Source organism: Dunckerocampus dactyliophorus, chromosome 2 (genome assembly GCF_027744805.1).
Source record: "Dunckerocampus dactyliophorus isolate RoL2022-P2 chromosome 2, RoL_Ddac_1.1, whole genome shotgun sequence".
Lineage (NCBI taxonomy): Eukaryota > Metazoa > Chordata > Actinopteri > Syngnathiformes > Syngnathidae > Dunckerocampus > Dunckerocampus dactyliophorus.
In genome coordinates, this window is record NC_072820.1 from 21279134 (window position 1) to 21303626 (window position 24493).

Consider the following 24493-nt stretch of genomic DNA (forward strand, 5'->3'; position numbering starts at 1 on the left):
AGCTAGCTAGCGAGTTAACAAGCTAGCAAGCTAACTAGTTAGCCTTTAATTTATTTCTTCTAAACTTAAGCCAAAAACTTACCACACAGCAAAAAATTGAGTGTTGAAATTTCAGAGTTAAATGTTTCAGAGTTGATTTCAACTGTTAACGGCGGTAACGAATTTACTTCATTAATTACTTAAAAATGTTTGTGTATTCAACGCACACGCATCATTACGGACATTAAAAAAATATGATGTTTAAAAAAAGATAAAACGTTTGCGAGAGCTCACAAAACTATTTTGCGAGATCTCACAAAACTGTTCAAGAGCATAGTGCACTTCGGTGTACTTCGGTACGGAGCCTCGTAAAAAGACAGACATGGAGGAAGACTTGGAGCATTTGCTGCATTCGAGAGAGATTCCAAACAAGGACATTGTGCGGATGAAGAGAGACAAGGTGGGTGTAAAATTATTTCAGTAGTTTAATGTAGCAACACAGTTTAAGGTGATGCTCGCGCTCATTACTTCTATGCGCCCACCATAGAGAAGTTACGCTAGGGCGGATACGCTTGTGCATCATGTGATGCACACGTGTTGAATTTTACTTTGTTGTAGAGCTACGTGTGTTTTATCATTATATCTCATAATTGTGGACGCCGTGGCTGGTGGTGAGGACACGAGACTCGTATAGGTCTGTCAACTCATTATCCATTCCCGTACTAGTATGCCCTGGGTTTGGCCGCCATGATTGTTTCACTCTGTTCTGTTACTTCCTGAACCATAAAGAGTGGACGGTTATAATTGTGCATTTGCTCACTTGAACTTTATTTAGAACTTTACAGCAGGTACAACTCTCACATGTAAAAATAGCTGCGACTCTATTCCGGTATAGTGTCACACACCAAACGTTCCCCCTGCCACTTGTGCCAAGTCGAAACATTCCCATTACAATACTATTATAACAATGATGGTGAGCAGAATACATAAACATTGCATTGTAAACATGTACTCGGCACACTGATCAGCCGTTAATTGCTCTTAATAGACGGTCCAAAAGACCAGATTTGTCATTTTTCAAGTTTTCCAAAAATAAAGACAGGTATGTGTTATTAAAAATGTTGTAGATTTATAACACTGGTTGTTGTAAATCAACAGGACATTGGACAAGACTCACAAAGTGTATATTATGTGGGACTCCTAAACAATATAGCTTAAAGCTAATTTGTTTCTCTGAGTGATTAGTTAAATTAATGACAAGACGGTGATGATGATTTAGGTTATAGTCTTTCAAATGTATTAACAATGCCATTGTGCCAATGCAATGAAATACAGTGTCAATTCAGGGAAAAAGTCAAAGAAGGAAAAAGTTTCAAACTGCTATGATATGTATGCCCAGTGGCAGGGTAATACTACAAGAACTAACCGACCAAGGCTGGAAACCGAACAATACTGGAAAGGCATATGAGAGAGGGAAGCATCACATAACAGTGAAGCACAGTGGTTAAAAGATCTAAGAGCAGACCACAGCACCCTCCCTGACGAAGGTTCAGTAACCATCACAGTGGCAGACATCCAACAAAGAATCTCAGGTATGAAGAACTGCACAGCACCTTGCCCAGACATGATTCACACCGGTTAAAGAAGCTAACTTCACTCCATGAGCGCCTAGCAGCACAAATGAACCAACTACTGAGGGATAGGACCCACCCTGAATGGCTGACCAAGGGGCGAACAGTCCTGATTCCGAAACATCCCCAGAAGGGACCAGTCCCATTCAACTATCGGCCGATAACCTGTCTCTCCACAACATGGAAACTCCTGTCGGGAGAGGAGTGGGGAGAGACCAAGCCAGTGGGGACAAGATCTGGGCAGATGAACTCAATCTGTTTTTTTAACAGATTTGAGTCTGCCCTCCCTCCCTCCCCTACCAACTCACCACTCTTCACCCCCACATCCCCATCCCAGCCATCCTCTACTCCCCTCTCCATAACTGATGATCAGGTGAGAAGTCAGCTGAGGAAGATCAAGGCAAGGAAGGCCCCGGGACCGGACGGCATCAGCCCCAGAATCCTCAAGGACTGTGCTGACCAGCTCTGTGGAGTTCTCAGGCACTTGTTCAATCTCAGCTTTAGCCTGGAGAAATCCCCGGCCCTGTGGAAGACCTCCTGTGTGGTCCCGATCCCAAAGACACCGCGTCCCAAGGAGCCTAACCACTTCAGGCCTGTTGCCTTGACCTCTCACCTGATGAAGACCATGGAGAGGATTATCCTGCAGCACCTGTGACCCCTGGTGGGCACTCAGCTGGACCCCCTGCAGTTTGCTTACCGGCCTCGGATCGGAGTGGACGACGCAGTGATCTACCTGCTACACAGATCACTGCTACACCTGGAGGACAGCGGGAGCGCTGTGAGGGTCATGTTTTTTGACTTCTCCAGTGCCTTCAACACCATCCAGCCGTCACTACTCAGAGTGAAGATGGAGAGTGTGGGAGTAGACCAACACCTGACTGCATGGGTTATAGACTACCTCACCAACAGACCACAATATGTGAGGCTCCGTCACTGTGTGTCTGACATGGTACTCTGCAGCACAGGTGCCCCTCAGGGTACGGTGCTCTCCCCTTTCCTCTTCACCCTCTACACCTCGGACTTCACACACAACTCCACACAGTGTCACATCCAGAAGTTCTCCGACGACACAGCCATCGTTGGTTGTGTTTCAGAGGGGAATGATCTGGAATACAGGACGGTCATCAGGGACTTTGTCAGCTGGAGTGAGCTTAACCAGCTGCAACTCAACACCAGCAAGACAAAGGAGATGATCATTAACTTCCAGAGGAAAACATCTCACTTTATACCGGTGAACATCCAGGGAGCGGACTTAGAGTTGGTAGACAGCTACAAATTCCTGGGTGTTCACCTTAATAACAAGCTGGACTGGTCCGTCAACACCCACGCCCTCTACAAGAAGGGCCAGAGTCGCCTCCACCTGCTGAGGAGACTGAGGTCCTTTGGTGTGTGCAGGACTCTTTTGCGGACCTTTTATGACTCTGTGGTGGCCTCAGCCATCTTCTATGCTGTGGGCTGCTGGAGAGGGGGCAGCACGGAAAGGGACAGGAGCAGGATCAATAGGCTGATCAGGAGAGCGAGCTCTGTCCTGGACGGTCCTCTGGACTCCGTGGAGGAAGTGGGGGAGAGAATGATGTTGGCTAAGCTGACATCCATTGTGGACAACACCTCTCATCCGCTACATGACACTGTTTTTTCCTGGGCAGCTCCTTCAGCAGCAGACTGTTACACCCACGGTGTAAGAAGGAGAGGTTCCGCAGGTCCTTCATACCGACCGCTGTCAGGCTCTACAACACCTGCACCTCCTGAACCATGTTGTAGTCACTATGCATTCTTTACACTGTACTCTTTACTTGCATATCTTGCTTGCTTGCTGCTGTAACAAGTAAATTTCCCCGCTGTGGGATAAATAAAGTACATACATACATACATACATACATACAAGATAAGTGGGCACATGGATCAATACATGACAGAAACACAGAAAGGCATTGGTAAAAACACCAGAGGAGCCAAACACCAACTACTGGTTGACAGAACTGTCGCCCGAGACTGGAAAACCAGACAGACAAACCTGTGCAATGCCTAGTTTGATTACCAGAAAGCCTATGACTCAATGCCGCATACATGGAGCCTGGAATGCCTGAATCTGTACAAGGTCAACACCACATTAAGAGCCTTCGTTGCAAACTCAATGAGGCTGTGGCAGACCACCCTTGAGGCCAACGTTGAGTCAATTACGCAAGTGTCCATCAAATGTGGCATATACCAAGGAGATGCTCTTTCCCCGCTGCTGTTCTGCATAAGCCTGAACCCCCTCAGCCAATGAATCAACTGGCTATGGGTACCGACTTAAGAATGGGGCCACCGTCAGTCACCTTCTCTACATGGATGACATCAAGCTGTACGCTAAGAGCGAGCGAGACATTGACTCACTGATCCACACCACCAGGATCTACAGCGGGGACATCGGAATGTCATTCGGACTGGAGAAATGTGGCTGAATGGTAACAAAGAAAGGTAGTCCATACAGAGGGCGTTGCACTCCCAGAGGGCAGAATAGTAGATGTTGAGGAGAGCTACAAGTACCTTGGAATACCACAGGCAAATGGTAACCATGAAGAGGCCACAAGGAAAGCTGCAATGTCCAAGTATCTGCAACATGTAAGGCAAGTCCTGAGAAGTCATCTCAATGGCAAGAACAAGATCTGGGCAATTAACAGCTATGCCCTGCCAATGATCAGACACCCTGCTGGGATAATAAGATGGCCAAAGGGGGAAGTTAAGAACGCAGATGTTAAAACACGGAAGCTGCTCACCATGCACGCAGGGTTCCACCCCAAATCCAGTGTCCAGAGGCTATACGCTAAGCACAAAGAGGGAGGCCGAGGATTAGTGAGCATCAGGGCCACTATCCAAGACGAAACATCCAAACTCCACGAAATACATCAGGAAGATGGCCCTAAGAGATTAAGCACTTAGTGAATGTCTCAGGCAGTGGAAACTGGAAAAGAAGGAGTTGGAGGAACCATCATGGGAGGAAAACCCCTGCATGGGATGTACCACCGACAGATAGCTGAAGTGGCGGATATGAACAAGTCCTACCAATGGCTAGAGAGAGCTACCTGAAGGACAGCACAGAGGCGCTAATCATGGCAGTACAGGAGCAGGCCTTGAGCACCAGAGCAATAGAGGCCCAGATCTACCACACCAGGCAGGATCCAGGTGCAGGCTGTGCAAAATTGGTGCAAGATACTGTACTTTATACACAGCCCCACTACTTCCTGACCATAGTAGTCACAGCAATAAGTAGCAGGCACAGCTGGATTAATTTAATTATCCAATAATGAATGACAGGAAATAAAGGATCTGTTTTAAGCTCAGGATGTAGTGGGGTTGTGTATAAAGCCCAATAACAGTCATCTGGATGAGTTCCATGCAACAAAACTGAAGGATTGCCTTGTCCAGAAACCGACCGTCAAATAATCCATTATCTCTGAGGTCTGCAAACAAAGACAACCAAAACTCCACAGACTGTCTGCGGAGAAAACCCCTCCAAGATTCAATTCTTTGGTTGGTGGTACTGGCTCCCACCAAATAACTGTCAACGGTGCAGTCTGGAGGAATAGGGACGAGTAACCGCTGAAAGACTCATACATGGCCATTGTCAGTGCCAGGATCACCCCTCACAATTCGTAGGCAGCCCCCCAAACGTTGAACTGCTTCAATGTAAAAGCCTCCAATCAGCTTCGGGTCACTGTTTGTGGTGTACGCGTTGAGCTAGATAATCTTTCTGAAGAACCCGTCAATGCTCCCATTGATCCAGTTCCTTCAATGCCATTGGCACATCCTCTTTCCTCACCCGTAGTACACTTTCTCTGCATTTTGCGTACATCCATCTATACCCATGAAGTTGTCCGGAGTATTGCAGTTGGTTCTTGATTAAATCAACCAGGACCGCTACATCCGAATACGCTGTGCAACAAGAGAACCCTCTTGCGCTGCAGATTCTTTTTAGGTGTCTCTGACTTACCTCGCACCCATGCGAAGCACCGTTTTAATATCTCTGTATCTTAGGCCCAACTCAAAATGAAACTCAATAAACTTATCCCACTCCACTGTCGTGTCTGTTTTGTTTTCCGTTGAGCACGGAAGTATACTGTACGTACACGGAAGTGCAATGCTCTTTAACAATTATGCGAGGGAATGCAAAACTCTCGCAAAATAGTTTTGTGTTCTCTTGCAAAAGTTTTGCATTATCTCGCAAAAACTCTTGCAAAATAGTTTTGCGTTATCTTGCAAAAGTGTGTTTGTTTGTTTTTTTTACCTATCATATTTTCGTTTATAACTTTATTCTGACCTGAACACATAAACAGCTCAAACATCATATATACAGTATGTACTGTGTGTATGTATGTATATATATATATATATATATATATATCCAACTTCCCCGTCACTAGACAGGCTGCAAGATGCATTCATGAACACCCCGAACATCACATCAACATCTTTATTATTGCGTGTATGTGTGGTCTAAATTGGATCACCAACACGGTGCCCGCAGGCACCAGCTGGCAAACAAAAATTTTTTGTTGCTATTCTTGTTTATGTCACACTCACATTTAAACTGGAAATTACAATATATTTTGAAAAAACACTTTAAAAGATTGTACAAAATACTGTTTATGTAGTGCCTGTTCTCTTTTGTTCCTTTAAGTTAACATGTGATTAAACCTAACTCCCAATTTCGACGTGAGATGGGCACATGAAGTCACCAGGGCAGCTGCGGAGCTTTTAAAGTTGTTGTCGTAACGACAATTGTATTCCTTAAGCATCCAGCCGTATTAAAAACCAAGCACGTTTCAAGAATTTCAGGAAACAAGAATCACACACAGGATCTCACCATTAATTCCAGTACAGATCAAGGTAATCTCCTTACCATCATGCATCAGCAAAATTACATTACAGCTCTTCTCGTGCAACAGTCCTCATTGTCATTACCTCAAAGAGACTGACCTTTGATGGAGACCCACTTGAGTACAGTGCATCAGAGCTTTTGAGCATGGAGTTGAAGGAAAGGCTGCCAGCAGCTTACAGTCATGGAAAAAAGTATTAGACGACCCTTTTTTCTTAAGTTTCTTGTTGATTTTTAATGCCTGATATGACTAAAGGTACCTTTTGTTTGGACAAGTATAGCGGCACCATCAGGCAGGTTTCAGTGATATTGTCAACTTCATTGAAAGAAAATTATCTGTTGCTTCTATTCCACTTTTTGGGAACACTCAGGACACAGCCGTCTCACAACCAAAGCATAAAAATGGAAACAAAGGTTCACAGGTTCGCATCAAGGGAAAAGGAAGCAGCTTTGCAACTTCCGTGGCAGCTGTCAGTTATAAAACTGCGACTCAAATGCAAAAGGAGACAAAAATTACCTGATAAAACATTGAACGTGTCTTGTCTGCTGTGTGAAGAGGGTCACAAATTGGAGTCGTGTTCCAAAATGGAGAAGAAGTTGCACCGAGAAAAAGTGGACTTTTTCAGAGGAAAGGTACTTGTTTTGGGTGTTTATCTGTTGGACACATGACTGTCATAGGCGTCTGTCTTCCAAATTGTATAATTTGACGCATCCAAATTGTATAATTTGACGCATCCAAACATTCGCCACATCCATTCAAAGAAAGACACCCAGTCAGAACACTGCAGGAAACGGAACAGTCATATATTTTATTCCAAGACATGTGGCCTTGCTGGGGCTGGGGCACAGAATTGTGTCTTGGCAGATGTAAAGGTCAGTGGAAGAAATGCCAAAATTCTCTTGTGAACAATGAACCAAGAAAAGTTGACAGTCACATAATCTCAAGACTGGAGATAGCTGAACTGAATAGCAACAGCTACTTTGAATTGCCTGATGTAGTAGTTCAAGGTGCCTGTGACAACATAAAGAGTTGACTGCTTGGCCTCACCTAAACTCAGTGGAAATTCCCGTCATTGATGCTGATGTGGAATTGTTAATTGGAACTAATGTCCCAAAAGTAATAGAACCATGGGAAGTGGTAAACAGTAATGGGGGAGGACCATATGCCGTCAGAACCCTACCGGGTTGCATTATAAATAGACCACTGAAGGAGGCCATGAGACTGAGAGTAGCTGTCATACCATTACTGCCAATCAAATTTCCATTGCTGACAAAGAGGAACTGCTGGTGAAGCAATATGACCGTGATTTTAATGAGAAATCAACTGATGAAAAGCCAGAAATGTCGAGAGAATATATCAAATTTATGGACATTATGAACCATTCAGCAAAACGTGACAATGGACATTACTGCTTGAGATTACCTTTTAGAGATGATGATGTTGCTATGCCCAATAACCGCCATGTTGATGACAAAAGGGTCCCATGTTTGAAAAGTACATTGGAAAAAAATGCTACATTCAAAGAAGGATACATTCATTTTCAATAAAGGCTATGCAGAGGGCGTGTCAGAACACCAGCTGGAAGGAAAAGACGTCAGAGTTTGGTACATCCCACATCATGGCCTGCGCCATCCAAAAAAAGAACCTTGACAGTGGTGTTTGATTGCGGTGTAAGCTTCAAAAGGCATCTCGCTTAACAGTCAGCTACTGCAGGGCACGGACTTGACAAACTCTCTTTTTGGAGTCCTCACTAGGTTTCGTCAAGAACCTATCATAGTTATGGCAGACATACAGGAAATGTATAACCAAGTCAAGGTTGCAAAACAAGATGTTGACTTCCCCCGCTTCCTCTGCAAAGTACATCAAGAATGAAACAAAGCGCTTTCACCCCTTTGTGACCAATAGGATCTCGGCTGTAAGAGAAGCTACTGCCGTTTCACAATGGATGTACATTCATACCAAGCAGAACCCAGCTGACAAGGCCTATCAAGGGGTTAAAGTTGAGTACCTTCTTACATCCAGCAGATGGATCCATGGCCCAGACTTTCTCTTCAAGAATGAAAGACAGTAGCCCAACAACATTGTGGAGTCTACATTCATCAGCAGTGACAAACCAGAGGTCAAAGGAGAAGCCACAGTGAATACTGTGATCATCAAGGATGCACCAAATACATCTGTCAACAAGGAGGCACAGACTACAACAACCCAGCTGATAACCTACTTCTCTTCATGGATAAGGTTAAAGACTTAAGGTGCATGGTTTCTCTACCTGAGAAAGCTGTTATAGTTATTGAGTCAGAAGAGGAAGGAAATAGACTTGACATAACCCAACAAAAAGACATAGTAGAAAATGAGATGAAAAAATACAGAGCCACACAGGGTGGTGAAACTTTGTCTCTTAAAGATCTTGACACTGCTGAGAAAGCCATCATTCAGTACTGCCAACTGGATAAGTTCAACAATGAAATAGCTTAATTGAAGATTGGAACATCTGGAGTGAAGAAAAGCAGTCACATTCATAAACTTGATCCAGTGCTAGAAAATGAGAGTGGGAGGACGGCTCAGCAAAGCGGCCATGCTGGATGACATTAAACATGCAGTCATTCTTGCTAAAGATCAGCACATCTCTACTGTCATTTTATGCCACTTTCATGAGCGGTTGGAACATTGTGGAAAAGAAATCATCTCCTTTCCAGACTTTATCAAAAGTATTGGATCACTAATGCAAATGTTGCTGCAAGAAGGATCCATGCTTCTTGTTTCGTTTGCAGATGTTACAGGGGAAAACGTGAACAAAAGATGGGAGATTTGCCAAAAGAGAGACTTTAACCCAACCTCCCACCATTCACAAATGTGGGTGTGCTGCAAGTGGTGTAGAGTTATCTTCACCTGCATGGCCAGTAGGGCAGTGCATTTGGAAACTCACTGGATACCAGTTCCTGCATTCATGCACTGCGCAGATTTATGTCCAGAAGAGGCCAAGCATCACACATCAGATCAGATAGATCAGATCACTTTGCGGTTACAGAACATGAGCTCAGGGAAGCTCTATCTTCCCTTAACCACAAAAAAATTCAAAGTGCATTACTTCAGTCTGGAGTGAAGTAGAGCTTCAACACTCCCACTGTATTACATCAAGGTGGAGCATGGGAAAGGATAATTTGCCTGGTCAGAGAAGTACTGAACTCTGTACTTCATCAGCAACACAGAGACGATGAAGGACTGCAAACCCTTTTATGTGAGGTGGAATGCATATTGAATGATCGTCCCCTACCAAAAAATCTGGAGATGATCCCAGTGATTTGAAACCTTGACTCCAAATCACATCCTCTTGATGAAAGGAAAACCTGCTTTACCACCTGGTCTTTTTGAAAAAAGTGACCTCTACACAAGATGACGCTGGAGGCAAGTTAAATTCCTTGCAGATCTCTTCTGGCACACATGGATTCGAGAGTACATAACTCTGTTACAGCAATGGCAACGGTGGACAAAGGACAATATAAGCTTTGTTGTAGGAGACATTGTTCTTGTGGCGGACTCTACTGGTCCTCGTGGATCCTGGTTGTGGGGGAAGATACTGCAGACCTTTCCTGACACACAAGGACTGGTGCGGTCTGTTAAATTCCAGACAAATTCAACATACTGAAGCGACCTATCACGAAGATCTGTCTTCTGCTGGAAGCCAATTAGACTCTTGTAAAGACAGACGTAAAGACTCCTCGAGGTCATATTTGACTGTATGGACATTATTGACTGGGACAAAAACCTTGAACTATCATAATTCAGTAGATGTATGATGTTGAATTGTTACGTTATTACACATTAACAATTAGGAATCGATGTGTTGTAGCCAATTTTAGATCTATGCTGTGTTTATGTGTATTGTGTGTGTATCTTAATGAGGCACTTGGTTGCTAGGGTTACTTGTACAACTGTGGGCATCGGTAGCAATCAGCCAGGGACAGGGTAGACAAAGGAGACACAGCTGATCAGTAGCAGATTTTAGAGCCAGGGAAGCCAAACAGTTTTTCATCTATGCTTGTGTGTGACTGTTTGGATGAGTATTTTTTGTCTTTTTGTACATGAGCTCATTTTAAGTCAGTCGGTACCCAGCCTTTTGTAGGTTCTTTTTAAGATTTGCAAGTAATCATTTATTAATTTATTTCTCAAAAAGCACGACATAGTGAGGGAGCGATAATCAAACTGCGAAATTGCGAGGGATGTCTGTATACGTCAGCAATTTTAATACGCTGCGAGGGTACTTTTCTGCATGATTTTGAGATACCCCAGTTATTGAACTACAAGATAACCGCACATTTTTTGCAAACTGCTGTGAATTTCTGACTGACTTTCAGGGAGATTTTGAACCCATGTCAGCTGACATTGGCCAAAAAGCAGCCGACACCCTAGACTGGTTACCAGTCAACCACAGCGCACATAGCGACAAACAACCTCGTAATTTAGCTGGAACTCCACACTGTGAACCAGAGCAGCATCAATGATCAAACAATTAAGCAATGTGAGCAGAATCTTGAGGTGTTGAGATTCTTGAATCAAATCGGCATTGTTGATCTGTTACAGCTCACATTCTCAAAATGGGGGTTTGGCTTCTGGAGTTTGCCTAGGACCCATTAGTTCCAGTGAATTCTTCATCTAACCAAAACATTTTGAGGAATGAAAGAACAGTTTGGGGAAGGTAAGTCACACAGACAGAACCCTGTTCTTAAACCGGCGATCAAACATCTTTGGGATGAACATGAAGGCCGATCATGAGCTAGGGCCTAGCTCATGCTCAACATTAGTGAGCCATGAAAATGTTCTGGATTAACTATCATTAATTCACCTCACCCTCTGGACTAACACCAACATCTCTGAGAAACTCTTCTCAGAAGATGAGTAGCTGTTCTAGCTGAAAAAGAGACCATCACCATGGTTTAATACACACATACTTTATTTTTAAAATATACATATTTAAACTATTAAAAATATATACAAATATATATGTAATATATATATATATAATACAAATATAAATATATGTAAAATATAAAAATACTATAAATGCACTGCTTAAAACAATGTAAGAGTATAATTTTATATTTTTACATTTCCTGTTTAGGGGTTTCTGTTTGTTTTGGGGTTGAACGACATAACCCAGTGATGATTTTCTCTTCATTAAGGTAGCGGTGCTTTGATGATGCTGATGATGTAGCCACTGATGGGGACGGTGGCTTTTGACACAGAATGTCAAAATGATGTAATGCCAGAATCCCCCAGTGCTTCATGTGACCTCTGCTGAGAATTCGCGGATGCCAAAAGTGTTACGAAATGGCAACAAATTCAAGATGAGTTATGATGGTAACATTTCATACAAGTCTGGCTCTGTGTACCATGGACTGCGGATAGTAAGAGGACTTAGCGATGCAGTTATCAAAGTTCACAATGAAGAATTTCACATTCACAAGATCATCCTTTGCAACTGCAGCCCATATTTTGGGTGAGTAGATCCACTGCCAAGGAAAGCTTTTTGAGTCATTTTCAGAAAAAAATCTATTTCTCACCAAATGTTATCAACTGAAATCTTTTGTGTCTATGTGTCCCTGATGTTCAGAGCCCTCTTTCTACGTTGGTCTACCCCAGACCAGAGGGACTATGTCATACAAGGTCTTACCCCTCACTTAATGCAGCTCTTCATTGACTTTGCATACACTGACTGTGTGTCAGTGACAGAGGACAATGTAAAGGACTTGCTGATAGCAGCTGATAAGTTCAATATGACAGCCATTGTTCAAACCTGCTGCACATTTCTAACAAAGCAGCTCTGCCCAGAGAACTGCATCGGCATATGGCAGTTCACAAAGAACTGTTACACCCCGGAACTGCAGCTCAAGGCCTACCAATACATCCTTTACCACTTTGAAGAAGTTGCAACCGTGGATGAGTTGCGGCAGCTCCCTATTCAGGACTTCTGTGACATCATTGACAGAGATGACCTGATAGTGAAAAAGGAGAACACTGTTTTTGAGGCCGTCCTCCACTGGATTGCACACGCACCAAGGGAACGTGGCAGAAACCTGGCAGTGCTCCTAGGCCGAGTAAGTCAACAAGCACTTTGGTCTTGTTAGGGGGTTAGAGAGTTTGCAGTTGTATGGTCATTTAGTTACACCATTGATAATGACCACAAGACCTTTAGTTAATAAAGCCATGTTTCCACCAAGCAGTCCGGTTTAAGGTTTCTGTTAGTAAATCCCGATTACCCTTGCATTTCCATAGGTCCATAGGTTGGGTCGCATAACAGCATTCAAACGTGTAAGTGTAAAAATAGGGTAATGAGAGTTCTGAGATTTGAGAATTCTGATGCTGAGATCTGTCGTCGGTTCCTCTCTGGCACTTGTCTTGTTTTCCTTCCATTGTTTTCTTACATTATCAGCAAGAAAGTGACAACTGTCTGTCAACCCTGAACAATGGACAAAGTGTGTTTAGCTCCACTACACTTGCTGCTGAAATGTGTGATGACTATCATACAGATCTGAACTAACCCGTACTGTATGGTGGAAACCTGCATCTAGTTAAAATGTTGCAAAGATATCCGCAACAACTAATAGGACAGCAGTTTTTCAAAGTGGTCTAGGATATTATACTTGAGTACCAGCCATGGCCCAGTGGTGAAGAACGAAGTTCGATTTAATCAACCAGCCTCGACATTGCACACCTCACTGTTGAGGTTCTTTTACTGTGATGGCTTGAAAGCATCATGTTACATGTATATGAAAATAAAAAGGAGTCTCTTAATATCTTAAATATCAGTCTTGCCACTGTGTAGGTGCGTCTAGCGCTGACAAGTGAGGAGTACATCACCATCAACGTGTTGTCCAATCACCTGGTGCAGAACAGCAGCAAATGCCTGGACATGGTTGCTTTTGCTACTCGAGTGATTCGTCACATGACAGCAAACTCTGTGTCTGGATATTTCAACCTTGTCGCTCGTCCTCGCCTACCTTCTGCTATCCTGCTGGCAATCGGAGGCTGGAGTGGTGCAAATCCCACACACTGCATTGAGGCCTATGATGTGCATGCCAACAGTTGGATCAGTTTTACAGAAGATATGGAACAACCCCGTGCTTACTGTGGTGCTGCCTTTCTCAATGACTCCATCTACTGTCTGGGTGGCTTTGATGGCACAGAACATTACAACACTGTCAGCCGCTTTGACCTGAACACACACACCTGGCAGGAAGTGGCGCCCATGCACTATCGCCGCTGCTACGTGAGTGTAACTGTGCTAAACGGATGCATCTATGCATTAGGAGGCTATGATGGACGGGTAAGACTAAAGACTGCAGAATGCTACACACCTGAGACCAACCAGTGGACTCTTATTGCCAGTATGCACGAACTGAGAAGTGACGCAAGCTGTACATCCCTCAAAGACAAGGTGGGTGGACCGAAAGAGTGCCTGTTTTGGAGTCTTTGAATTCACCAGCCACGGCCCCTTTGGTTCCAGATTTACATTTGTGGTGGTTTTAATGGAAATGAACCCTTGCAAACAGCAGAGTATTACAGCCCAGAGACCAACGAGTGGACAATGATAACCCCAATGAGCAGCCGTCGCAGTGGCATTGGAGTCATTGGCTTTGCTGACCATATTTATGCAGTAAGTTGCATGACACAGTATCTCTTATAGGTATGTGCATTAGTGGCCTTTAAATGCTTTCTCTAAATATACTGGCTGAGGAGCAAAGGTTTTGTATGAAACCACCAGCCACTATTTCTGGTTGACTTGTCAGGGGGCATTTTTTTTCTTAAATACCAAATTATTTAAAATGGTAACCTGCACTTGTGTTTCTAATGCTACGCGGCACTTGTGTCAATATACACATGGTATATGACATGACGAATGAGACATGCACATATTCACATCTACAGTAACCATAATATTCTTCCCTTAAATTTGATCATCCATGTAGATGCAGAGATTTTTTTTAATATTTATTTTGGTTTTCTCTCAGGCCTATGGTTTAAGTGGTTAAAGTTTTGAAGCTTTTGCTCTGGAATGACTAGAGGCATACTGCAGTACATAAAACTCCACCATAAAGTTCAGTTTTACAGATGCCATGTCTCCAGCGACACATGGCGGTGTCACTCATGTCATCTTCAGAACAAATAGGTGTTTTAGTAGAGCAAAATCTTATAGACTTATTGATGACAGGCATTCCTCTAATGACTAGGTTCTCAAAGTGGGGTGCGCATACCCCCATGGGTATGCCAATTGTCATAGGGGGAACGTGAATAAAAATAAAAAACAATTACCGGCTAACACAATTGCGAGCGCACCTGAATGGCTTATAGCACAGAGCACACAGTCATAGCAGAAACAAGGAAGGAAACACGGCATGAAGTTCCTCATTGCTCTGTGTGAATTATATAAATAAGTTTGATGATTATGTTGTGTATTAAGAGTGTTAATCTTGAAGGTTTCATTTGTATTGGTGTTCCAATTCCCGCGCTGTGAAAACCTGTGAAATGTATGTGCGTGTTCGGATGAGACAGTGGGGATTCCCCTGAAAATGAAGCTTTATCGCTGCTTGTATGTATTTTTGTACTTTAGATACTGCTTTATCATGTATCATTAAACTTTGAAATACAGGAGTAGGGGTACATGGCTTCAAGTCAAATGTCTGAAAGGGTACGCAACCGTGAGAAGTTCGGGAACCACTGCTCTAATGGTCTTGCTACAAAACTGCTTCTACTGTCTCTCAGTCTGTAACTCTTATTTTGCCTTTGTTCCTGAAGGTCGGAGGCTATGATGGTCAAACACGTCTGACTACTGCTGAGGCTTATAACCCCCATACTAACAACTGGTTTGTTTTGGCCCCCATGGATTGTCCCCGGAGCAACTTTGGCATTGAAGTAGTTGAGGATCGTCTCTTTGTTGCTGGAGGGTTTGATGGCATCTCCACAACCAAGCTCGTTGAGTACTACGACCTAACAACTGGTATCTGGTCTCCAGCCAGTGACATGAGGATCTCTCGTAGTGCCTTGACTTGCTGTGTGATGACTGGGTTTTACAACATGGCCCAATATGCTATGGTTCGGAATGATCTGCCATTGCTCTTTTTGGAAGACGATATTATGGATACAGAGGATGACCTCTATAAATCGTGGCGTGATTCTTGGTGCTGACAAAAAAATAACCTGAACCAGCGTTTCAACCAAACTGACAACTCAGAAATAAACTGTAAAATGCATCCATTGTTACGAAGGGAAATGCATAACAAAATCATAGAAAACACCTAAAACGCTTTCACTGACTCTTATATATGTTTTCTAATGCGTTTTATTTCTCTTTAATGTGAGCGGTTATATAGTATGATGCAGTATGCCCTCCAGAGGTCAATAAAGATTTATAAATTTTGACATGCTTTTTCAGTCCTTTAATACAGTGATCCTCAACTGGTAAGCTTTTGGGTCGCGGAGCTGTTTTCGGTGGGTTGCGGGGTCTTTGCCAAAACAAATTATGTCATGACCCGATGTCCGTCATATCACCTCGAGTCTGTGCTATTCGATTGCTACGTCACCACGAGGTGCGTGCCATGTTGTGCGACTTGGTCAAGCTTGAGCGGGAGGGGAGGGACATCGAATGTGGCCTTAATGTGCCGTCAGTTCGATACACAGCTGCAAATCTGAGCTATTCTGCTGTAGAAGAGTCCACCTCACTGCTGCAGTTTATGATGTGTTGCACTTGGGAATTCTGCCCACAATGAAGACTAACAAGTACAGTATGACGGTACTTGCTTGCTCAAAATTACATCAACAGCGCTTCGCAAAGGCTCCTGCACATGTGTGTGTTACCTGAGGTGCAGCTTACTTGCTCAGAGCAGGAATGCTTGCAACATGTTTAAAAGTTAGCGCCCTCTAGGCAGCCGCATAACCGTTGCTATTCTGTCCCTCAATGTGCCATTTGTGAAGCTGGTGTAATTCGCTTTTTCTCCAGTAAATGTCACTGTTACTACAAATTCCTTAGTTTGGTTTGGTTATATTTATGTGGCAGCGCCATCTACAAACCTTCAATTGTAAGTTTCCTTTCCTGCTGTAACTTTATGTTTATGGTCATCTCTGTATAACATGTTTTTCTCTGCTAATGAGAGCAAGCTAGTTTGCACTAAGGTTAATAAGCGAGCCATGCACTAGCATGGTAATGAAATGCTTGTTTGGTGGTACATATTTATTAGCTTGCATGCTAACTTCCATTTGTATATGAATACAAATACTAATGCATTTATTGTATCTGTGTGCCGTTTTACAAATAGAAAAAGTAAATGGTCCTCAGACAAGGAGCATGCCTCATCATTGCTGGAGCCATTGAAACATGTTTAGCTTGCTGCATAAGATTAGTTAGAAACACTTTAAGTGCTCATGACACCAAAAAAGTTTGGAAAGAACAATAGCAAAATGAAATTACTTACTTAATAAAACATTTTTGTCATACTGCTGTCACAGATAAATAAACAACTATGAAATACGAGTGAAATGAAGTGGTGATTTTGACACTGTTTTGACACTGCCCCAGCGAGTTTTCTGAACCGCCGCCATCTTGTCTGTGATGTCACGACAAGAACACGTTCCAGGAACCCCATTCAAACAAACATAGCCATGAACTCACAGAAAAGCCAAGAAAGTGACATATTCACAACAATAACACAATAAAAACACTAATGAGGGCCGGGTCGTGGACACAGGAGCGGGAGACCCAGGAGCGTTCTTCCGGTCCGTAACCCGGGCGGAAGGCAATTTCGGCAAGGCAATGAAATGTACCATCTTAGAAAAGCGATCAACCACACTGAGGATGACAGTATTGCCTCTAGAGGACGGAAGACCTGTGACAAAGTCCAGTGCAATGTGGGACCAAGGGCGAGCAGGAATGGGCAGCGGCAATAGGAGGCTGGCCGGTGGACGGTGGGAGGCCTTGTTCCTGGCGCAGACAGAGCAGGCTGCAACAAACTCCTTCACAGTCCGCCGACAGGGAAGTCCACCAGAATCGTTGAGCCACCAGGAACTGGGTACGTCTGACACCTGGGTGGCATGCCAACCTGGATTCATGACCACACCGGAGCGCCTCTGGCCTGAGTTCTGCTGTAACGAAGAGCCTGCCGGCAGGGCATTCCTCCGGCGCCTCAATTCCTTCCATTGCTTCCGACACCCTCTGCTCCACCTCCCACTGGAGTGCTGGGCCTGTATATGATTGAGAAGTTGAACCTTGTCAAGAACAGTGACCAACGAGTCTGCCGGGAATTGAGTCTCTGAGCAGATCTTATGTAAACAAGGTTCTTATGGTCTGTTACCCCGAGGAAGGGCAAGGCTGTGCCCTCCAACCAGTGCCTCCACTCCCGCAGCGCAAGCTCGATGGCCAACAGTTCACGATTGCCCACATCATAATTTCATTCAGCAGTGGTGAGGCAACGGGAGAAGAAGGCACAGGGGTGGAGCCTCCGGTCGATCGGGGAGCGCTGCGAGTGGACCACCCCCACTCCTGTGTCCAACGTGTCGACCTCTACAACAAATTAAGCAGAAGGGTTAGGGTGAGCAAGTACCGGGGCAGAATTGAACAATTTCTTAAGACTGACGAATGCTTTCTCGACCTCTGGGGTCCAAACAAGGGGAACCTTAGTAGATGTAAGCCTTGTGAGTGGTTCCGCCCTGCAACTGTAGTTGTGAATGAAGCATTTAGCACATTTGTCAGCCTTCACATACAGCCGATTCTCCAGCAGCCGTTGACACTTGGGTCAGTAAAGCAGTCCTCGACAAGGATATTTCAATTTCTGGATATAATGTTTTCCGATGTGATCGCCCTAAAAAGGTGATGTAACCATCTATATAAAAATAGATTTCATGTCACCCCTCTACCCCTTTCTCCATTCAAAAACAATTTCAACTTCTTGCTTTGTCTGTTGAATTTTTGAAGGGTCAGTCACTCACAATTATGGGCTGTTACAGACCCCCCTCTGCCTGCAGTGAGGCCCTTACCTCACTGTATACTCAAGTAGCTGGATTTATATCAAATAAATTTATTTTAATAAGTGATTTGAATCTTGACTGGCTTTCTGTTTGACCAAGAACTCTTCCAGGCTGACATTAATAAATTCAGGGTAAAACTTGGATTTCCAATCCATCCATTCATTTGCTATCCCACTTCTCCTCATCAGGGTTGTGGGGGTATGCTGGAGCCTATCCCAGTTGACTTTGGGCGAGAGGCGGGTACACCCTGGACTGGTCGCCAGCCAATCGCAGGGCACATATAAACTTTTAGTATAAGAATAAATCCTGTTTCTCTCTCTGAGCTCAGAAATATCTTGTCTCTACAGCTTTTCTGTCATTGATTATGGTGATGTTTTCTGCATGAGTGCTTCCTTAAAATGTCTTCGGTCATTGGATATTGTTTATCATTGTGCACCACACTTTGTTACTGGTTGTGGTCGCCTCACTCACCACTGTGAGCTCTATGCCAAAGCAGAGTGGCCCTCCTTGAACTCCCAGAGGTATACTCATTGGATGATGGTGATTTACACATCTCTTCTTGGATTAGTTCCACGCTACTTACTTATGCTCTTTGCTGCAGAAATCAAGGATCGCGTATGCCTTACTGTCTTCCACAATTCATCATCCAATTGTGCCCACAGTCAGAACTGACTTGGGGAAAAGAGCTTTTTCCTATGCTGCCCCCACCGCATGGAACACCATACAGACTGAACTGAAAATGACTGGTCACGGTCAAAGCTTTTCGATGTATTATACACACTAGGCAGCGAGAAACCTATGAACAATGGTTCTGTTTTTAATTATTTAACTGGCTGTAATTTAGTTATTGTCTTAAACGTTTGTGATTTTTATTTCTGTATTATGACGTGTGCTGTTGACCTCCTGGCCAGGTCACCCTTGTAAATGACATCTTGGATCTCAATGGGATTTACCTGGTTAAATAAAGGTTTAAAAAAAAGCACTAGGCTGGCTACTATAAGGAATATTAGTCTAAGAAATGTGGATTGATTTACTGCCACATTGGCATGCTTTTCCATTTTCGAACGTCTTATGGGTTTTTGACTTTTATTTCCATCTGTGGAGCAATATAGAAACATTTGTCCCTCAAAGTTTGCTGATGCACCTGAGGTCTGCCCCGGAGCCTTTTCCTGGATGGTCATGCCCGGTACACCTCATCAGAGAGGCTTCCAGGAGGCATCCGGACTAGATGATTGAGCCACCTCAACTGGCTTCTCTCGATGGGAAGGAGCAGTGGCTGTACTCCCTTCTTTTTCCTTGACATGAGCTGTTTTCATGTATGATGTTGCCATATGATGTACTGTACTGTTTTATAGGTATTGTTGTTATTCATATACAATGTTTGTTTCGGGATCCATTTTAAACAATTACTCTGTGCCCCTGTTGGGTGACTGAGCTTCTCACCTTATCTCTTAGGGTGAGTCTAGCCATCCTACGGCGGAAACTAATTTCGGCCACTTGTATCTGCGATCTTGCTCTTTTGGTTACTATCCACAGCTCATGATCGTAGGTGAGAGTAGGAACATAGATTGACTGGTGAATTGCCTTCCGGCCCAGCTCTCTTTACCGCGACAGTCCGGTACAGCAACCGCATTACTGCAGGGCTGCGCCAATCAGCCTGTCACTGTCACACTCCAGCCTTCCCTCCCTTGTGAACAAGACCCTGAGATACTTGAATTCCTCCACCTCACTCACAATCCAAAGGGTGCAATGTACCAGATTTGGAGGTGCTGAGTTTCAGCAATGGAAAAATGTTTATCAATGCTAATTAGAAAAAGGTCCTGCATGCTTGCAAGTTATGAGGAAATGGGTTTGTGAATGCAGGAAAAATGTATTGGTGAACAATGCCCAGTGTTTTCAATGAAGCTAGAAATAGAACAATTAGGGGTTTGGACTGGAAATACCCAGTGATGTTTTCTTTCAATTCAAAGCGCTGACGCCTTGATGATGCAGATGATGTATCTGCTGATGACGAGGATGGCTTTTGACACAGAATGCCTCCATGATGCACAATGCCCCTCTACAGCTATGCAATATTTTACTCCTGATCAGACTGGCCAGAAGCCAAAAGTGTGAAGATATGGCAACAAATTGGCAAAGATGAGTCACGATGGGAAATCTTCATACACGTCTGGCTCAATGTACAACGAACTGCATCTCACAAAAGGACTTAGCGATGCAGTCATCACAGTTGGCGATGCAGAATTTCATATCCATAAGATCATTCTATGCAATTGCAGCCCGTACTTTGGGTGAGTTGACCTAATATCAAGGAAAGACTTTTGACTTTTAGAAAGTTTGAACTGTTTTTTCTACTACTCCCCTTGCCCCCAAATGTTGAATATTATCATATCTTCTGTGTCTCTATCCTGATGTTCAGAGCCCTCTTTCTACGTTGGTCAACCCCAGACCAGAGGGTCTATGTCATACATGGTCTGACAGCTCACTTAATGCAGCTCATTGTTGATTTTGCATACACCGGCTGTCTGTTGGTGACAGTGGACAATGTAAAGGATTTGTTGATAGCAGCCGATGAGTTCAATATGATAGGCATTGTTGAAACCTGCTGCACATTTCTAACAGAGCAGCTCTGCCCAGAGAACTGCATCGGCATCTGGCAGTTCACAAAGAACTGTTACACCCCAGAGCTGCAGCTCAAGGCCTACCAATACATCCTTTACCACTTTGAGGAAGTTGCAAACGCTGATGAGCTGCGGCAACTTTCTATGCAGGACTTCTGTGACATCCTTGACAGAGATGACCTTATAGTGAAAAAGGAAAACACTGTTTATGAGGCCATCCTCCACTGGATTGCACACGCACCTTGGGAGCGAAGCAGAAACCTGGCAATGCTCTTGGCTCGAGTAAGTCAGCAACCACTTTGGTCATATTAAGAGGTCCTAATTGTTAAGCCAGAGGGTTGGCAGTTTTTTTTTCTTCTTTTAACAGCAGTCACATGATAAAATAGCTAAGGTAGCGAAGGTCAAAGCAAACAAACAAGTACATGTCCGTTTTCATTGATCTAGCAGTCAAGAATCACATTTGAAGATCTTTTGAATATTATAGGTATACCACTAAAAAGTAGCACATATCAGTTTCACCTCTGCTACTGCAGATTATAAATCAGCAGTTCAACTCAAATGAATGAGTCTTCTTGCCACTGTGTAGGTGCGTCTAGCGCTGACAAGTGAGGAATACATCACCATCAACGTGTTGCCCAGTTGTCTGGTTCAGAACAGCAGCAAATGCCTGGACATGGTTGCTTTTGCTACTCGAGTGATTCGTCACATGGCAGCTCACTCTGTGTCTGGATATTGCAACATTGTTGCTCGTCCTCGCCTACCTTCTGCCATCCTGCTGGCGATCGGAGGCTGGAGCGGCGCAAATCCAACACACTGCATTGAGGCATACGATGTGCATGCCAACTGCTGGGTCAGTCTTTTGGATGATATGGATCAACCCCGTGCTTACTGCGGTGCTGCCTTTCTCAATGACTCCATCTACTGTCTGGGTGGCTTTGATGGCACAGAACATTACAACACTGTCAGCCGCTTTGACCTGAACACACACACCTGGCAGGAAGTGGCGCCCATGCACTATCGTCGCTGCTACGTGAGTGTAACTGTGCTAAACGGATGCATCTACGCAATTGGAGGCCATGATGGACGAGTAAGACTAAAGACTGCAGAGTACTATACACCCGAGACCAACCAGTGGACACTTATTGCCAGTATGCATGAACTGAGGAGTGATGCCAGCTGCACAGCCCTCAACAACAAGGTGGGTGGAGCTCAGAAACAGTCCACACAACCCTTGAAAAATGTCAAAGTTTTATTTCAGCTAAACTCCAGAAGTGTAATACTTAGTTAAAGCGCCTTTTGAGTTTGTCAGCATGACACATCTTCGAATGGCAGTATTTGCATAGTCCTTGTCCTGTACACTAAGTCCCCAACTTACAAACATCCGACATGCGAACATTCCGAGATACGAGCGCAAGCTGACTGGTCTATATTTTCATGTATTTTGCCTTTTGGAACTCCATATTTATACTGCTACATGCTTGACCAGTAGAGGGTACTGTGACACTGCTAATGGGACCAACAGGTAGAGGAAGAAGAGGAAGAGGAGAGAGGAAGGCTAAGTTGTAGTTGTATGATACAACCCGGATTGACCATGTGATTAAAGTTTATGAAGAGTTAATAGGCCTGCTTAATTCTACACCACCCACAGAACACTACCTCTTTTAGAAGAGTCTAACGACGACGATTTGTCCTTTTTTTCAATAACTCCTCCTCCTCCTCTACCACTACCAACGACGTATGCTCGACCACTCCTCTTCAAAGGTAAATAACATTTATCATTACGTATTATTATATCATTTTTATTGTTTTTTCATTAATTATCCTCGTTTAATTTTACTACTACATCCAAACTCATATTTACATACATACACATATACTGTATATGTATACACATTCATGTAGTACCTATATCATTGGTAAATTACCTTTTCTTGGACTTACAAACAAATCGACTTACGAACGGTAGTCTGGAACCAATTGTGTTCGTTGGTTGGGGACTTAGTGTATGCGAAATCTGTTTTTCATTGACCATGGTTTTAGAGATGAGAAATTAAGCTGGTCTCATTTCTTTATATCAATTTGGCATTTTACCAGGGTGTTTTGTGACTGCATACTTTTGTTACTTTCCTTCAAGTCAATATTCATCTGTTTCACCTCAGGTTTACATTTGTGGAGGCTTTAATGGAAATGAGTCCCTGCAAACAGCAGAATGTTACAGCCCAGAGACCAACCAGTGGATAGCAATGGCCCAGATGAGCTGCCGCCGCAGTGGAATTGGAGTCATTGGATATGCCGGCCATGTATATGCGGTAAGTGTCACACTGACACATTATGTGCTATTGCACAGTTTCTTTGATGAATAATCCTTTCAGTATACTTTGGATATGATAGATGACTCTATCCCTAACTTTGACCACCATTTTTATACTAAGCCTGATCCTATACCTAACTCAAAACCCAACCGTGACCATAACCATAACCTGAACTATAATCCTGACTCTAAGGTTATCCCTAACTCTAAAACCAACAAATCTTATCCCAATCTAATTCCAACCCCAATCCTAATCGTAACCCTAACCCTTTCCCCGTGACTCTGTCCCTAATCACAACTCTATCCTAATTGTAAATCTCACACCAACCAGAACCCTCCCTGTAACTGGCCTCTGGTTAGGGTTTGGGTTGGACATAGGGGCAGATTAGGGTTAGGGTTGCAGTCAGAGTTTGGGCTATGCTTATTGTTAAAGTTCAGGGTTCTTCCTTCTTTTGTCAATATTCTGATTTTTCTTCCAAAGGTTGGAGGTTTTGATGGCGAAGACCGTCTGGCAAGTGCTGAAGCTTACGACCCTGAGACCGACACGTGGATCGTATTGCCTTCTATGCAATGCCCCAGAAGCAACTTTGGTATTGAAGTGGTTGAGGATTGTCTTTTTGTGGCTGGAGGGTACAATGGTATTTCCACAACTAACCTTGTAGAGTACTACGATCTGAAAGCTGGCATGTGGTCTCCAGCCAGTGACATGGGGATCTCTCGCAGTGCTTTAAGCTGCTGTGTGATGTCTGGATTACCTAACATTTCCCAGTATACAATGCTTCGTAATGACCTGCCCCTGCTCTTCTTGGAAGATGACACAGTAGAAATGGAGGACGACATCTAAACAATGGAGTGATTCTTTGTGCTATCCAACTACAAAAAGGAATCTGAAATATAAATTTGCATATTCCTAGTTTTGTCTTTGAATGTAAGAAACTAATATGATGCTATGGTGAGACTCATACATTAGAATACAATTTGGAATAAGAATAAAAAGATTAAAAAAACAGCAAAGACTTTATTTTATATACTGCATGGTATTATTCTTATGGGTCCATGGTTGCTTTCAGGGAGAAG

General features: G+C 43.6%; 1 protein-coding gene and 1 pseudogene across 1 annotated transcript; both read left to right on the plus strand.

Moving 5' to 3' along the window:
• The first annotated feature begins 11778 nt into the window (after positions 1–11778).
• On the plus strand, positions 11779–15652 carry LOC129177564 (kelch-like protein 10). The gene is made up of 5 exons (XM_054768815.1): positions 11779–11966; positions 12081–12564; positions 13293–13904; positions 13974–14123; positions 15263–15652. The coding sequence occupies exons 1-5, from the start codon at positions 11779–11781 to the stop codon at positions 15650–15652; spliced, it is 1824 nt and encodes a 607-aa protein (XP_054624790.1).
• Positions 15653–17390: 1738 nt separating this feature from the next.
• On the plus strand, positions 17391–24260 carry LOC129177570 (kelch-like protein 10; annotated as a pseudogene).
• The last annotated feature ends 233 nt before the right edge of the window (positions 24261–24493 follow it).

Excerpts from the sequence above, each read along its gene's own strand:
- LOC129177564 (XM_054768815.1), top strand. The coding sequence starts at position 11,779 with ATGCCAAAAGTGTTACGAAATGGCAACAAATTCAAGATGAGTTATGAT. Across the intron at positions 11,967-12,080 it reads AACTGCAGCCCATATTTTGG|AGCCCTCTTTCTACGTTGGT; the intron begins GTGAGTAGATCC and ends CCTGATGTTCAG. Across the intron at positions 12,565-13,292 it reads TGGCAGTGCTCCTAGGCCGA|GTGCGTCTAGCGCTGACAAG; the intron begins GTAAGTCAACAA and ends GCCACTGTGTAG.